General features: G+C 41.7%; 1 protein-coding gene and 1 long non-coding RNA gene across 10 annotated transcripts in view; both read left to right on the top strand.

Annotated features, from left to right (window-relative positions):
• The window catches only part of LOC132475056 (ubiquitin carboxyl-terminal hydrolase 2-like), a 120,233-nt gene that overhangs the window by 72,641 nt on the left and 30,959 nt on the right, over positions 1–16,633 (top strand). For all 9 annotated transcript variants that reach the window (XM_060076029.1, XM_060076030.1, XM_060076027.1 and 6 more), the window contains 3 exons: positions 3,489–3,599; positions 15,182–15,246; positions 15,573–15,676. In XM_060076029.1, coding sequence (XP_059932012.1) covers positions 3,489–3,599; positions 15,182–15,246; positions 15,573–15,676 — 280 coding nt within the window. The remainder of the gene's footprint in view (positions 1–3,488; positions 3,600–15,181; positions 15,247–15,572; positions 15,677–16,633) is intronic.
• Positions 7,754–10,579, top strand: LOC132475081 (uncharacterized). The gene is made up of 2 exons (XR_009529805.1): positions 7,754–8,187; positions 10,359–10,579. It is a non-coding gene; the product is annotated as an uncharacterized LOC132475081 (long non-coding RNA).

The following is a 16,633-nucleotide window of genomic DNA, read 5'->3' as shown; positions in this document are numbered from 1 at the left end:
TTGCATACACAATAAACATGCATAAGAAACAATACCGGTACACTGCGTACAGGCAGGCTATATTCTGGGCTTATGGCATTTCAGGCAGGAGTATAAGGAAGCCTCTACCCTCTTGTGTGGTTTCAACCATCGGACAACAATTCCAGAGTGGTGACCAGACCTATCATGTCTTTCAATGGCCTTGTTTGGATGAAAATGAATACAAATAATTGTTATGCTTATTCTGTTGTGATCGCTCAATTGCCCTTAAAATGTTATAAAGTACACAGAACACATGAATTTTGGATAAAAACAGTTGATTGGAATTGCTTGTAATGGTTACTGAACAAAGACACAGGTTGGAAGTAAAGAAATCGATATAAAAAAATGGTTAGGCACAAAACATACAAGGAACACTGATGAAGGGCTAGACCCGAAATGTTTAATTCTTATTCTAATTAATTCTGCAATAGTGTGGTCATACCTGAGGGTCAGCTGATGGTTCTCTTTCTCACACACACACACACACACACACACACACACACACACACACACACACACACACACACACACACACACACACACACACACACACACACACACACACACTATTTCATGCAGTGATACATGCAGTGATACATGCAAAAGCACATCAAGCAAACACACAGTGAGCCCAGACAACACCGCACACAGAGGTTGACAAGGCACAGGTAAAATGATTGGTAAATTATTTTAAATAATAACAAAAACAAAGAAAAACCAAGCACACAGACAGAGGAGCAGACATGCTGCATTCAGGACCCCTTGAATGGGGTACAGCGACAATTATTGGCACTTATTGACGAAAAAAAGTAATGATTTTGTGCAAAGTAAAAAACAAAGCAACAGCACAAAAACAATGCAGCATGCAGGAAACCACCACCAAATGAGATGACAGGGACAGAAGGTTAGAAGATAACTAATGACTAAAATAAATACTCACAACTAAATCATTGGACTTGTCTGTGGAAAAAAAGAATAATGTGAAATTAGGTTTTCTTGAAGCGTGACTGCCGGGCTAGGTAGAGGCTGACGGCCTCCTCCTTAGGAATCTGTTCGAAGGATTTGGCGATGGGGGCGGGTGCATGGGAGGACAAATTGGCGCTAACCTCTCGAAGAACCGCGGGTGAATTGGCGTAGCTCTCCCGAAAGGCCTTCATTAATGATGTTGCATAACCTGCAGACATAATAATAATAATATTAATTATAATAATAATAATAATATTGCTTTATAAAGATCATTGTCACTGATCACCGATGTCTCGTGCGCCATCTCAAAATATGATAGAACTGCATGACACTGCTTACCGTATGAGGCTGCCTCTTTGATGGGATGCACCACATGGGCACCTTTTCTGAAGTGCGGATACCGCACGCAGTACTTCTCCATCCCGTCACTTCTCCGTGCTGTCTCGCGATTGGTATTGTGATTATAATGCAGCGCCGCTAAGAGAAGCCTACAAAATAACACATTTGAGAAAACCTTTGAAACTTGGTGTATGTATGACAAAATACTACAATAGGCATGTTAATAAGTACTATTATTACTATAAAAGGCATAATAATTGGCAGTGTTATTCCATTGGATAGCACTGACCAGCTATACATCCCAAGGTATGAAAACCCTGTGTGCTTGGGCGCGAAGTGCAAGATGAGGGAGTGGTAAGCCTCAAGGGAGAAGGTCTGGTGCTGTGGAGACAGCTGTCGAACATATTTCAGTAAGGCAGTCCTCATCATTATGTTCTCCAACTTTACTGCTGCCAATGAGCCTGCAAAGACCAAGACAGGGAGGCAGGGAGGCAGACAAACACACAGACGGAAAACGTACAAATAGACAGGAAGATAGATAGACAGACAGAATTCCTTTTTTAATGGAAACACACATGAAATTGTCCTGCATATGAATTATAGCAAACATAAACAGTAAACAGAATGTTATGAGATTGCCAGGGAATGAAAAAATAATTTCATCACAAAGGTCACATGTCAAAGCATCCAGACAATTTCTCAAAGACAGCAAATACTACAAAACTGTAGAGCGTGCATAATACCAGTACTGTACCTGGGTCCAGGTACAGTATCTATCTATCTATCTATCTATGTATATATATCTAGGCTATCTCTATCTATTTATTTACTGATATAATCTGACACTGTCACTCTCTCACTAGCGGCTTCGGCTGTCGTCCCAAAGCGGAGTACCTCATGTAACGTCATGCAATGCATTGTGGGAGAAATAAGAATCATCGCTAACCTGTTGCTAACCGCTAAAATATCACCTTCTTTTCCTTATATTTATTTTTTGTGATACCCTACAACATCAAATACAATGGATAATTGTATCCATTGAAAATAGCCAGAAAATAAAAAAATTAAAACCTGCACCATGGGCTTTAACTATTGAACACAAAACAGAAAACATAGCTGTCATTATCACTGTCATTGAAAGCAATATATTGTTTAACTTCTTATGATAAATGTACTTATTGTAAGTCGCTTTGGATAAAATCGTCTGCCAAATGGTCATTTGTCAGCTGTCTATCCTCTATTAAACTGCACATTGAAGTGACAAGTTTGTTCCGTGCATTAGGTGACCTTGGGTGTCTTGAAAGGCGCCTCTAAATGAAATGTATTATTATTATTATTATTATTCATTTGCATTATTATTGCATTATTATGCGTGCATTATTCCTTTGCACAACGTATTATTCCTTTGCACAACGTATGTATTTTAGATATTTGATAATGCTATCGTCCCATTCAGAGAAAGGAAGATTAGTATGCTAGGATCTCGGTTAGCAGGCATGTATCGCGCCTATTTTACAATAATCTCAAACATTTCATTAACTCATACACCAGACCAACCAACCACGCGTGACACCTCCGCCCTGGCCAGAGCCTTTTTGTTGCGATCTCTGAAATTAAAAAGGCTCGGATCGAACAACACCGGGTGCCCAGTTACAGCCGCGATTAATTCAGTAGGAACCAAAAACGTAGGTAGGAACCTAAGTGCCGGTGTTCGGTGTTCCCTTGGATCCACGCAAGGGATTCCGATTGGCTGTGTGTTTTGCCGCAGAAACGCGTCATAGTAATTTGCATGAAGTTCAGCCGTCTTAAACTTTTTTTGGTCGCTCTGGTCGCTCACCTTTTGCCGCTGGTAGCATTTGACGCTTTTGTCACTTTGGTCGCTCTTGCCCATAGAAAGTGAATGACTGCAGTCTGCCGGTGAATTGGCAGCTCAATTCGCTTTTGGTGTGTCACTCAATTCACTCACTCACTCACTCCCCTCACTCACTCACTCACTCACATGCCTACACTTACTGTCAGACACAAAGATTCACCCTTTAGTGGCTGCTGAACTAAGATATATCATTATAATGAATCATCAAAAAATTTAGTTTGGTGCTGATTCCTGTTTGTTTGTTTGTTTGTTTGTGTGTTTGTTTGTTTGTCTGTGTTTCACCTCACAGCCAACAGGACGCTCAGGAGTTCCTGCGCTTCCTACTGGATGGCCTCCATAACGAGGTCAACAGAGTATCTGTCAGGCCCAGAGGCACCTCTGAGGACTTTGATCACCTCCGGTAAGCCCTGTGTGTGTGTGCGTGTGGGTGTGCGTGTGCGCGTGCGCGTGCGTGTGTGTCTCCAGCCACGGCTCACAGTCCAGGGCTTGTTAACAAAAATACATTTTCACTTTAAATAGACTGAGAGTGTGGTTAATGTTATTTTTTTGGCCACAATAGGAGAAAGGACTTTTTTTGTACAAGTTTACATCCTATTTTTTAACAGTTATGACATATGGCTGATGTACCACCTGTTGACCTCCTTGTTTCGAGTAGGAGCGCAATCTGCAGGATACTAAGCACATTTCTAAAAATAAAAAAATAAATAAAAAAAATCGGTTGTAATCTGCGTCTTTTTGGCAGATGTTGATTATTTTCAAAAAGGCTATAATCGGCCGATTAAAATCGGCAGTCCGATGAATCGGTCGGGCCCTACTTTCTACACTGACGCATGTGTCGTTGCTAGTTTGCAACTGGCGCAGAGCGTTCTTTTCCCTCCACCGCCACACGTCGGTAAATTAGGGAATGATCTTGTGTAACGATGGTCGAGCATCAGGGAGACGGAGGCGAAACTGTTAAATTTTCTTTCTTTTATTTTCCTTTGGAAAATAAATCAAATCATTGCCATCAGAAATCTGTGTACATATACAGCATCAGATCAAAAGCAAGGGCTTCTCTGATGATTACTAGTAATAGAAAATACATACAAAACATTTAACTTCCCATGAATGGGCATAACTGTAGTCCAAGTGCCGTTACAGCACTTTATTCAAACCTATTTACATTATGGAGCCACATACCTTTGGAAAAATAAATCAAATCATTGCCATCAGAAATCGGTGTACATATACAGCATCTGCACAAGCAAGAAAGAGAGTAATATTACTTTCAATGTATGAACGTGGCTAGCGAAGTTTACGGCTAGCCATGTTAGCCTTAGCATGTAGAAACCCAAGGTCATAAGAAAAGTATTAATAAACTTTCTCTAAAACATGCAAACTACAGTACGATCGTAACAGTAAATGGAAAATAACATAACACATGGGATACATCGAAGTTATCAACTTAAACCTGAATTCACTTTAAGAAAACTGATATTGGGTACAGTGCTTTATATAGCGAACCTACCAGATCAAAAGCAAGGGCTTCTCTGATCGAGTAGGAACGCAGCACAGAACTAAACGCGGCAGATCTGCAGTACACCATATGGCCATGGGTGGCTCCCATTCACACTTATTAACCACGGCAGTTTTATTTTGACGAGAATCATATATAATAATACACTACATTTTTAACTCTGTTACACTTGCTCCCAAAGGGGTGGTTCGTCGAAAGGAGGAGGCGTGTTCTGGCGCAAATGTTCCCTGATGCTATTTTGCAGTTCAGAACGCAATTGCGCCACAAACCAGGAAATACCTGGTTTCAAGTCAGTGGCGCGTTGTTCAGATGCTATTTTAAAGGCGCATACATAATGTTGCTTGTGCACCTCGCGCATACACTTTGCAATCTCTCATCTACCTAGCCACACATTCTTGGTAAATTATTTGCGAAAGAACAGCTGATACAGCGGTAATAAGTTGTACTTTTAAATCAATGCATCTGCAAACACCGTACAGCAAACACATATTTTCTTGACACAGAAATCGTGTACATGCCCATAACTCTTAGAATTGATGAGTAGGCCTATTTGATCGTGAGAAAACATTGTTTTACTGCGAGTTAGTGTTAAAACGAATGAATGAAGTGTGTGTATGTGTAAAAGAATTATTGAATGCGGGCGCGCGTGTGTGCCTCCATCTGTTTAAACACACGCAAATTAAACACGTAACGCATAATACAGTCCTAGGCAATGTATATTAACGGGGGGACACATGCATATTAGGAACACAAGTCGACAACGATAATGCATACAATACTGATAAGAAACAATGTTTGTTGTATTGTGTATATCATTAAATAGAACCACAGTTACCGAATATCGTGGGTCAAGTTTGCTTTGCCGAAATTTATTTTAGGACTTCTGAAGTTGTGGAAGAAAAAACTATTCCATGTGTGAATGGTACACAAAAATCACGGTTCGGTACGTGCCCCGGTTTTCAAGTCACAGTACGTTACAGTTCATAGTTAAAAAAGTCAACAACGGAGAATGGCCGTAGATCAGCAGCAATGAAAACACCAATAAACTTGGTTATGGTACTTGCATTTCTGACAGTGTTTGTTGAAATAGCGTTGAGCTGGGTTTGCACAGCTCGTTGTTTTTTCCAAATTAACGGTGATAGTAACACCTGGATGGTGCCTTTTCAAATGCGTGTGCTGGGGATGTGCATTTTTGGCAAAAATACTATTCGATATTCGCTGAGAAGTATTCAAGTAATGTTCGAGAATCGGTCAATCAAGAACCCCCCACGCACGCACGCAATGACACAGGGAGAGGCTTTTATGATTTGTATGAAATCAATCTGTTTATTTAAACAACTGCGGCATCAACATTCAACATCAAAATTATTTCAACGTGGGCTTAGGAAGATAGATCTACATCCGTCGAAAACAGATCGCTATTTATTTATTTATTTTACTGAACACAGCCTGCATGACGGTGAACTAGACACGTCAAAAATATAACTTCACACGGTGTGTCTTTTTACTTCATTTGTTACCAGCATTCGTAGTGTTGATCAGCAGAGAAATAGTCCACCAAAGACGTTGACATCGCTCAGCAAACGAGGACGCTGGGGTTGATAAGTTCCGGACTGCATGCGTGTAAGGGACTCTCTAAATCGACGCCACTTCGACCTGGGCGGGACTTTACGTCCTACGTCACTCGCTATGGGTTTGCATGGGTTTGCATGTGTGCGCGTAGCCGTTTTTCTCAGGGATCTGTGCACGAACTCCCTTGCACTACTAGATTACGAGCGTCAGTGTCGTACGCGATGGAGGGTGGGTGACATTCCTACAGTCTGTGATGATAGGCTATATTTCTACAAATGACTTACTATTACTAGCGATTAACATGACGAAACAACACGAACTAAGCTAACATTAGACTATAGCCATACCAGATAACGCCATACCAGCTAACCCTAACTATTTATATTAAACTCTGAACCATTTTGCAACAGGCAACTGTTTGTTGGTGCGTCTTTGCTTCCCACGTCTGCGTCTGCGTCTGCATCTTTCCCACTCCTGGCTAAAGTTTCAGCTTTTGTACTGTATATCAGAAATGATCACCCTGTACCACACTGCTGACTTGTTTTTTTTTGTGAGCACTCACACATTTCTCTAGGTATCTTAAGTTTCCTACTGGAGTCAACAAAACTTTGGACTTTGTTATTGTAAGAAATATTGTGTTGCAAAAATACTTTGTGTCTTACCCTTAGCGTTACCCTAACCTTAACCCCAGTAACATTTCTATAACATAAACTACAAGTTACGCAAAATGGCATACAAACATCCAGTCCAATATGTAAGAAAAAAGCTAACTTCATTAAGGAATCGAACCCCTTATCACCGCATTAATGAGTTGTTCTCTGACCACTAACCCATCAGGTCTTAGTACATGCGATTCATGAGTTAACCACTTGACAATCTTTAAACTTCGGTTGCCTAGAAATTGTAAAGACAGTGATGTGTGTACATTGTGCGAGTATCCGTCACTTGCGATTAGCCTGGCTCCGCCCGCCTAAGTACTTCCGCTCAATTTGAATTTCCCTTCAGTACTAGGTCTCTCTGTACAAATGAAATGAAATGAAGTGAAGTACGAGAGTCTGGTAGAACCAGGCTAACTTGCGATGTGTGTGCAGTCCAAAATGAAAGAAAAGACCTTGCATCACTAGGGAATCGAACCCCCAATCATCAGTTGGTCGTTGGTAACTGTAAACAAAGAGATCGCATTTTGTTTAACTGCTAACTTTGCTGTAGTTTGGTCTGGCTTTGCGAGACTAACTGCTAACTAACAAACGGGTTTATGCGTTCACTGAACAAAGATTACGGAAATAAAAGACCACTTTTCCATCAGAAAAATCATCAGAACCGTTATTACCAACCCATAGACACTAAAGCCAAAACCTTTCTCACATGCACACCCATCGCGAGTGACGGCTATGCGCACACATGCACACCCATAGAGAGTGACGTAGGACGTAAAGTCCCGCCCAGGTCGAAGTGGCGTCGATTTAGGCCCAATCCCATTTCTAGCCCTTACCCCTTCCCCTTACCCCTTCCCCTTGCCCCTCAATACAGAGGGGTAAAACGTTCCCCTAAGAAATGGGACGCCCCTCCATTACGTGGCTTCATCGTCGCTGACTGCTATGTCAACAGAAGCCACGAGTAGGCATGTTTCAGATCAAGCATACGTTGCGTTGCGTTGCCTCACATAACATAATGAATTAGTGGATAAAAACGTCAGAAATGGCGTTAACTTCCCTATGTGATGCGACGCGTCACATGGCTTTAAAAACTCGCTGGATCTCCATTGTAACTCTGTCCGTCTGCTTTTCTGTGCATATGCTCTTTCAAATAAATGCAGACATAAGACACTCCCCTCAACATATCAAAACATTGCCATAGGATAGGATAGGATTTTATTTGTTGTCATTGCACATACACACAGGTACACACCATGGACATAATAAAGGATGGACCACGGACTGGAAAATGGCCGCCCATTCATTCCTATGCAAACTGCTCAGTGGCGCATGGCAACATACAGGAGCGATTTGCTTCCGCGTTATGTGGCCAGGACACGTGACCTAGTCCGTGACGTACCGGATGCAGAGATCTTCTTCTTCTTCTAGTTTAGTGGCGGATCATAGTTTTTCCCCATATACCGCGACCTACTGGACTACTACACAGGAGTTTGTGACAAGGACGTTGACAAGGACAAGGACGTTGGCAAATCATACTTTAAATCATACAAATAAATTCAAAGAAAAAACCAAACTAACGAAACAAAATAAAACAAACTAACAAAATAAATGAATAAATAAAAAAAAAATATATATATACTTAAGGTTAAATTCTTCTAATTAGGTTAGTATCTTTTATCTAATTTATCAGCAATTTCATTGCCATATATTCCATGGTGGGCTGGAATCCAACATAACTGAATAACTAAACCAAGGCTTATAATATTTAAAAGAAGATGCTTTACCTCTATCACCAAATCTTCACGTATTGAATTATTTGTTATAAAACTTAGTATCTACAACCCATCTAAGAGCGGTTATTATTGTGGCCATCTCGATTGAGTATACTGATAAAGTCACCCACTCTATATCCATATCCTTTTTCAAATTCTGGAATATATATGCCAATACCACATTGTCCTTTGGGATCTTCAGAACCATCAGTAAATATTTTCAGATATCCATAGAATGAAGTATTTAAATAACTTGAGCAGGCATTAGAAAAACTTTGCTTGGTGAGATGCTCGCTTTTTCGAAATGGAATAAGATGCAGCTGGGTAGGCGCTGAGAGGTGATGCATGAGGCATGATGGTGGCACGGCAGACAAGTAGAGAAGCATGATGGACTGGGATCTGATGAGGAAACAAAAAAAGATTATCTAACTTAAGATAAACTATACTCTGAAGTTTCCAGTTTCTGCAAACAGAAGAGAAGGGGTTTAATTAAGGCTTTGTATCATTAATAAGATAGACTGTGAATAACAAACGAAAAAATATAAAAGGCCTGGCTTAGTTTAAAGCCCACTCACCACGTCAAGGTGCAGGCCAAGAGTGGGAACATAGAACAAAGACTCACATCACAAACTCAGACAGTCACAACATGTATATGAATACGAGACACAATAGAACAAAGACTCACATCACAAACTCAGACAGTCACAACATGTAAAAAACATAAATACATGAAACATGCATATAAATACGAGACCAAAGACTCACATCACAAACAAAGACAGTCACAACATGTAAAAAACATATGAATACATGAAACATGTATATACAAGACCATAGACTCACATCACAAACTCAGACAGTCAAAACATGTATATGAATACGAGACACAATAGAACAAAGACTCACATCACAAACTCAGACAGTCACAACATGTAAAAAACATATAAATACATGAAACATGTATATACAAGACCATAGACTCACATCACAAACAAAGACAGTCACAACATGTAAAAAACATATGAATACATGAAACATGTATATACAAGACCATAGACTCACAATTTACAATATTATGAAAATTACGTAGGTCTCCCATAATCATTCAGGTAATCAATACGTGCGTGCCTGTTCCAGCTATTTCAATGATATGTGTGTTATGTATCCGTGTTCAACGCCATTCATGTCAAGTAAAGGACAAATCTCAGACTTTGGAAGTTAATGGAGTTAATGGAAGTTAATTCGGAATTTAATTTAATTCGGAAGTTAATGGAGCCGTGCACTTCAAAATAGGATCATAGCAAGGAGCCGTTTGTTTCAGTACGGCTCCTTTCAGCTGCTGTACCCAACGTAAACTGCTAATAAAACGCTTGAGGAGGCGTTTTGAAAAGAAAAAACTTACATTTTTTAGAACAGGGTAGAAATATAATTATGAGCCTTTGATTGATATCCAAACATTTCTTGCGGAGACACAATCCTGTTCCCCACTTGTATTGGAGTGGACGGCGATATCTACTTCTGGGCCACATGAAATGACGGACCCCCGTCCACTCCCAGCTAAACAGCTGCAATACCAGGCTTGGCCTCTGAGCACGGGTGGATTGCGGAAGTATATGCCTGTCCTGGGGGCCTGGTACACACAGGTACACACAGGTGCAACGCCAAACCACTCCCCAGGGAAACAAAAGGCATGCCATAGGGAACAACGAAACCAACTTACTTAGGAACCAATATTTGGTGGAGTTCACATAAAAAAAAGGTATGAACAATGATAAAAAATAAAACAAAATCAAATTAAATTTAGCTCGGCTACACACACACACACACACACACACACACACACACACACACACACACACACACACACACACACACACCAAAATACTAAATTACAACAAAAACAATGGTCTCGTTTGGTTGATACATTCATTAGGCAATTGGTATAATGACACAGACATTCAGTGGGCTATTGAGCTCAACACAGAAATACCAAAGTTGAAAACAGACGCAAGAATGAAAAGATTGAGCAACGTAAGACTCACTCCCACTGTTTTCTGGCGATCATTTTCGATTTTAGGAACTCATTGTCCCTGGTCCCCCTGAAATTAATGAGCCGTCTGGTCTCCTGTGGTGTCCCTGAGGTAAAGGTGGAAAGGAAATCTTCAGTTTGACAGGCGAGCGACGTAGCCTAGGTGGCAGCTTTACCGATATCAAAGCAGTGCGCCGGTATAATCAACCAAGGAATAGTAGTAGTAAGCATATCCACTGCACACAAATGTTACTTGAAACCTTAACATGTCATGTCAAGGGATATCGGATATCTATCTCAACAAATAGCGATAGCGGAACACATTAGCATCGGCTTCTAGTGATTCAAAACAAACTTGACTAGTGAATCAAAACAAACTTGACTAGTGATTCAAAACTAACTTCACAATTAAAAACCGCTCGAAAATAGTATTATTACACCAGTCTGCCGTAATTAAAGTGCTGAAAATACTTACATTTGTGCGTGTCCTTCGCTTGAACCATCGCTGCTGTTTGTTTATTTGGCGATTTCGGTTGGCCACTAGAGAGCGCTAAAATCTTGTATAGTTCAACGGTTATTTACCGTTATGTCATGTTTTATATCGAGCTCAGAGATCGCATTGTCCGTGTATGACTTCGAGCTGAATATGCAGTCAACTTTACATCATGAGTCCGAATGATAACAACTAGTAAAAATGCATTTTCGGCCGGATTTTCCTCGAAGCCCTCCCTTTGAAGTGTGGTCCTTAGCTTCGTTTCAAGCTACGTTTTCGCTTCGTTTCAAGGGCTACGTAGCCTTTTGTCTTCGCCCTACCCCTTAACCAAAATGAGAATTGGGACACCCTTACCCCTTCAAACCAAGGGGGAGGGGTAAGGGGGAGGGGTAAGGGGTAGAAATGGGACGCACCCTTAGAGAGTCCCATGTGTGTAACGACAGAAAGGTATACTAGTATACTTTGGCTAAATGGTCCGGGTGGAACTCCGACTTCAAGTTTTAAATTCCGCATCGCAAAACAAGCCTTTACATTCGCCATATTAAAGGTTGGGTATGGGACTATGGGATTTGCGAAACGCCAGCAGATTTAAAAAATACACAACTCAAATGGTCCTAGCCCCTCTCCTTCAACGCTGACTCTGATTCCACCCATTCCAAGTACATGGACGCGCAATCATACACGAGCGAACAGCTCGTTAGCTAGTTAGCTAGCTCCAGTAGCTACCGCAGGATAACAACAAACAGAAGCCTGCTCTGGGTCACGAGCTTTGAGTACGTGCACGAAGGGGTCACGCGCGGGGAGTGGGGGAGGCAGAGTGCAGTACGACCGTTTGATTGACGTACTTACTGTCCAATGCCACTCGGTGGGTCTGGAAATCATTGGCTGGAGTTTTTCGAGCCCTGCCCGTTCCACAGATGATTGACTTGTTTAATTTTCATGTCAGTACTTCTAACTCAGTGGTTGTAATTGGGTTATGATAAGGATTTCAAGTAATTTTGCAAAAATGGCCAAAAAGAGAATTCCATACCAGGGGCGGACGGTGTATAGGGGCGACGCACTACCAACTGGGAGAATATTTTTATTTATTTTTTTCTATCACGGCAAAAGTAGTTTTCAGTGTTGTAGACCTAATATCTGTCATTGTCCAATCAGAATCGTCAGATTCCAGTCGCGTTTCAAATGGTCCCGCCTCTATGGGCGAATTCATCGACGTGGAAAATCGCCCAAGCCTTCTCCGTTGACTCTAACCCTGCGTTCACACCAAAAGATGCATTTGCTGCCCGAACGCGTTGTCGCCGTGGCGCTTCTGAATTAATTCACAACCATGGCCGACATTACGAGCATTGCATGTCTTTACCTGTTGTGGAAGAGGGAGAGACGTCGGAATGCCCGTCGTTTCGGGAGACCATTCGGAGCCTGGAAGGCTGGTGCTGCCTGGCACCCAACTGGGTTTTGTTTGGGGTTGTTATTCTAGCCCTTTAGCATACTCATAGTTTAGTTTAACTGTAAACACAACTACACTACAGAAAGCTAATTTGTGGGTTTTTCGAGTTACTAAATAAATGTAACGGTAGTGAACTCTAGGTCACTCCAAGGGAGTAACACTGAGTGGCTGTTACGGCATGTCACTCAGTCAGTGGCAACGCTGTTGAACGCTGATTGGCTGTCATCACGCGTTTGCTGCCGAAAAGTTGAAATATTTCAACTCGAGCACGGGCGTGCTGCGCTGCAAATCAAATTTTGCCGCGCCACAAATCAAATTTTGCAGCAAACCCGCAACGCGTCTCTACATTCACTTTGAATGGGATCGTGCTGCGCGGCAACTTTTTGCATCTTTTGGTGTGAACGCAGGGTAATGTTAAACCTTTTTTTTTCGGAAATTTAGCCTTCAATGCATTTTCAATGGGGATTTGGGACTCGCCCTAACGTGCTTGCGTCATACGTAACTGAGCAAAGAGCGCGAAGGGATATCTTCGATCAAGTCACTTGCTGATTTCAACATGGCTGCAAACGTGTGCAATTCCGTTTCGTCTCTCAAAGAAGTTCCTTTTAGTCGACGATCCAATTCAGAAAAATTGGAAATTAAATATATTGTATATAGTTCTCTGCAAACCTATGGTGGCATCATGCCTTCAGTGTGTATGTTGTATATAGTTCGCCCAAGTGGGTGCTACATATTGGTGGTGGTTAGTGAGGTCCCCCCTTCACTTTAGGCGTCTTTGAGTGTTATTAATTATTATTATTCTTCATGTTTAACCTCTGTTTTCCTTTTATTCCTAGTCTGTTTTACATAGTTTTGAATGATGACTATATGCTCTGTAAGGTGACCTTGGGTGTCTTGAAAGGCGCCTCTAAATTAAATGTATTATTATTATTATTATGGTGGCATCATGCCTTCAGTGTGTATATTGTATATAGTTCGCTGCCAACCTATGGTGGCATCATGCCTTCAGTGTGTATATTGTATATAGTTATCTGCAAACCTATGGTGGCATCATGCCTTCAGTGTGTATATTGTATATAGTTCTCTGCAAACCTATGGTGGCATCATGTCTTCAGTGTGTCTTGAACAACCACACATAAAAGGTTGCACATATTATATTGATATTTTATCGTATTTGTCTAAATGCATATTTAACTGTAGATAGATTTATGAGTGAAGTTACCAACACAATAGATTGTCCGTAACACACTCACCCCTTTTAGAATCACATTCTCTCACTCTCTCACAAACACACAAACAGATAGAGACAGAGAGAGAATGTTAACTTGTGTATACCGGTAATTCCCAATTATTATTGATGTATTTGCACTTTTAATCTTGCTGAATTCTACAAGGCAAATAAATTAAGTAAAAACTTAGTTCCCCGGCTCCATTCGTCTTTGTAAGGAAATGTTCTATTTTGTCTTTAGGGGCAAATGTTCCATTTTGTCTTTAATGCTTCATTTTTATATGAAAAACACAAAAAAATCTTCGGGGGGAGGAGGGCCCCAGACCCCCCTACAGGGATTTGGTTTACAAACTTTCTGCCCCCCCTATAATAAAATTCACCAGCCGCCACTGTTCCATACCCAACCTTTAACGCTATGTACGCCACATTTACGTCCCGCGGTACACCTGACACCTGTAACCGCACCGAAGTGCCTGTACCGTGACATTTCGGTACAAATGTGTGTACCGTTACACCCCTAGTAAAATAGCAACATCGCTAGCCCTTCTCACTTGCGTTTCAGACCGTTAAAATAGGGCCCTATATGTCAGAGCTAGGATAGAGGCTATATTTCAGGGCTAGGATAGAGGCTATATTTCAGGGATAGGATAGAGGCTATATTTCAGGGCTAGGATAGAGGCTATATTTCAGGGATAGGATAGAGGCTATATTTCAGGGCTAGGAATGGATAGAGGCTATATTTCAGGGCTAGGATAAAGGCTATATGTCAGGCCTAGGATAGAGGCTTTATGTCAGGGCTAGGATAGAGGCTATATTTCAGGGCTACCTTAAACGGTCACATCGTTTTCAGTCCACGTGGTTTGGTTTTAATTTAATTTCCTTTCAGAAAGGACAAGAGTATATCACCACCAATGCTAAAATTCCAAAGTTGTTAGCTGAGTGAATTTAGCATAGCATATCAGCTAGCCACAGCCAAATTCCAATGCTGTGCACGGTGGCTACTGGACAGACAATCTGCACCTGAAAACATCCATAAAATAGCAGATTTCAAAGGAGAGATGTAGCATTTAAACAGTGCTTAAACATTTAGTACACATGTTTGTTTCCCCTCTCCTACGTCACTCTGTTTTTATGTCCAGCCCTTGTTATTTGTGAGAATCATGTTATCAGCCAGTGAAGAGATACCATCACGGCCCTTGATCACAAGTGAGCTAAGGCCAACCTCTGGCAGCTAAGCTAACTGCAATGCTGTTGTCCACATGTCTTTAGGGACGAGGAGAAAGGGAAAAAGATGTGGAGCAAATACCTGGAGCGAGAGGACAGTAAAATAGTCGGTGAGTAAAATAACTGTACACCAAGTGTCAATTCAGAGCGTGAGCCTGATATAGACGGTCAACACAGCTGATGATTGTGGTTGACCATCCAAAGCATGCTTGAATATCCCATATCTGATTGGCTATTAGATCTGAAATACATTCATATGAATGTTGTCAGTTAATAAACGTTTGTTTACCATGAAAATATTTTGCCATGTGCTTTTGTGTGTGTGTGTGTGTGTGTGTGTGTGTGTGTGTGTGTGTGTGTGTGTGTGTGTGTGTGTGTGTGTGTGTGTGTGTGTGTGTGTGTGTTGAATAACCTTTCTTCTCCTGTGTGTCCACAGACCTGTTTGTGGGCCAGCTGAGAAGCTCGCTAACCTGCAGTCATTGTGGCTTCTGTTCAACAGTCTTCGACCCCTTCTGGGATCTCTCGCTGCCTATCGCCAAGGTGAGAGAACACACAACGCACAAATGTAGCAGTTACCTTCCATTATGCAGAGCGTAAAATATGGACGGATGGATTCTGGCCTTACATACAAATCATTTCTGGTCAGGTCATAACGCCATTATACTTTTAATCATTTGGAGAAGAAGTATGTATGTGTGTGTTTATGGGTTTGTGTGTGTGTATGTATCTGTGTGTGTACATGTGTCCGTGCATGGGTGGGATTATTCCTTATGTGAGTGACCTTGGAGTAAAGGCTAGCTCTCTGTAAAGGTCAACCTCCTTCTGTTAGCATTGATGTTCCTTCACAGCATCGTCTTAAAGGTCCCATGACATGCTATTTTATGTATTCTTTAATATAGGTATTAGTGGGCAACTAACACAGTATTCAAAGACGTTCCCGAAATTCAGCCGTGGTGCAGAGTTACAGCCACTCCGAGCCAGTCGCACATTGAGCTTCCCCCAAATGCGCTGTTTTGGTGTCTGTAGCTATAATGCAAATGAGGAGGAGCGAGGCGGGTCAAGGAGGAGGGTGGGGGTGTGGCCCTGAGCAGCTTGCAGCCACGGTACCATGCGCTCTGTTTACAGTGGATGTATCGCAATGGCGAGGCGCACACAGCCTTTAGCCGTGTTCTGTAAATATTCTAGAACACACGGGAGTCCTGGAGCTCTATATCTAAATATTATCAATATAGCCTACATAGATATCTATATCATATATATTATAACGGCCAAAAGCTGTGTGAGACGATATTATGAATCTCAAACGACCGCGTTGGGTTCTCCGACGTTCCTGGTTCTTCAACGTCCTCATCAATGTGAAGTAGACTGAACCGCGACAAGGAGGAGAAAGGGATCGTTGCCGGGCAGCGCTTAGGCACCTCCGCCTCCGGCGGTGGTCCCTCAGCGGGTCTCAAGCTGGAGACATTCGCCGCCAACAATCCCTTTCTCCTCCATGTC

This window comes from Gadus macrocephalus, chromosome 16, assembly GCF_031168955.1.
Source record: "Gadus macrocephalus chromosome 16, ASM3116895v1".
Lineage (NCBI taxonomy): Eukaryota > Metazoa > Chordata > Actinopteri > Gadiformes > Gadidae > Gadus > Gadus macrocephalus.
The sequence above is the reverse complement of the archived record's forward strand: the minus strand, read 5'-3'. Positions and strand labels throughout refer to the sequence as shown.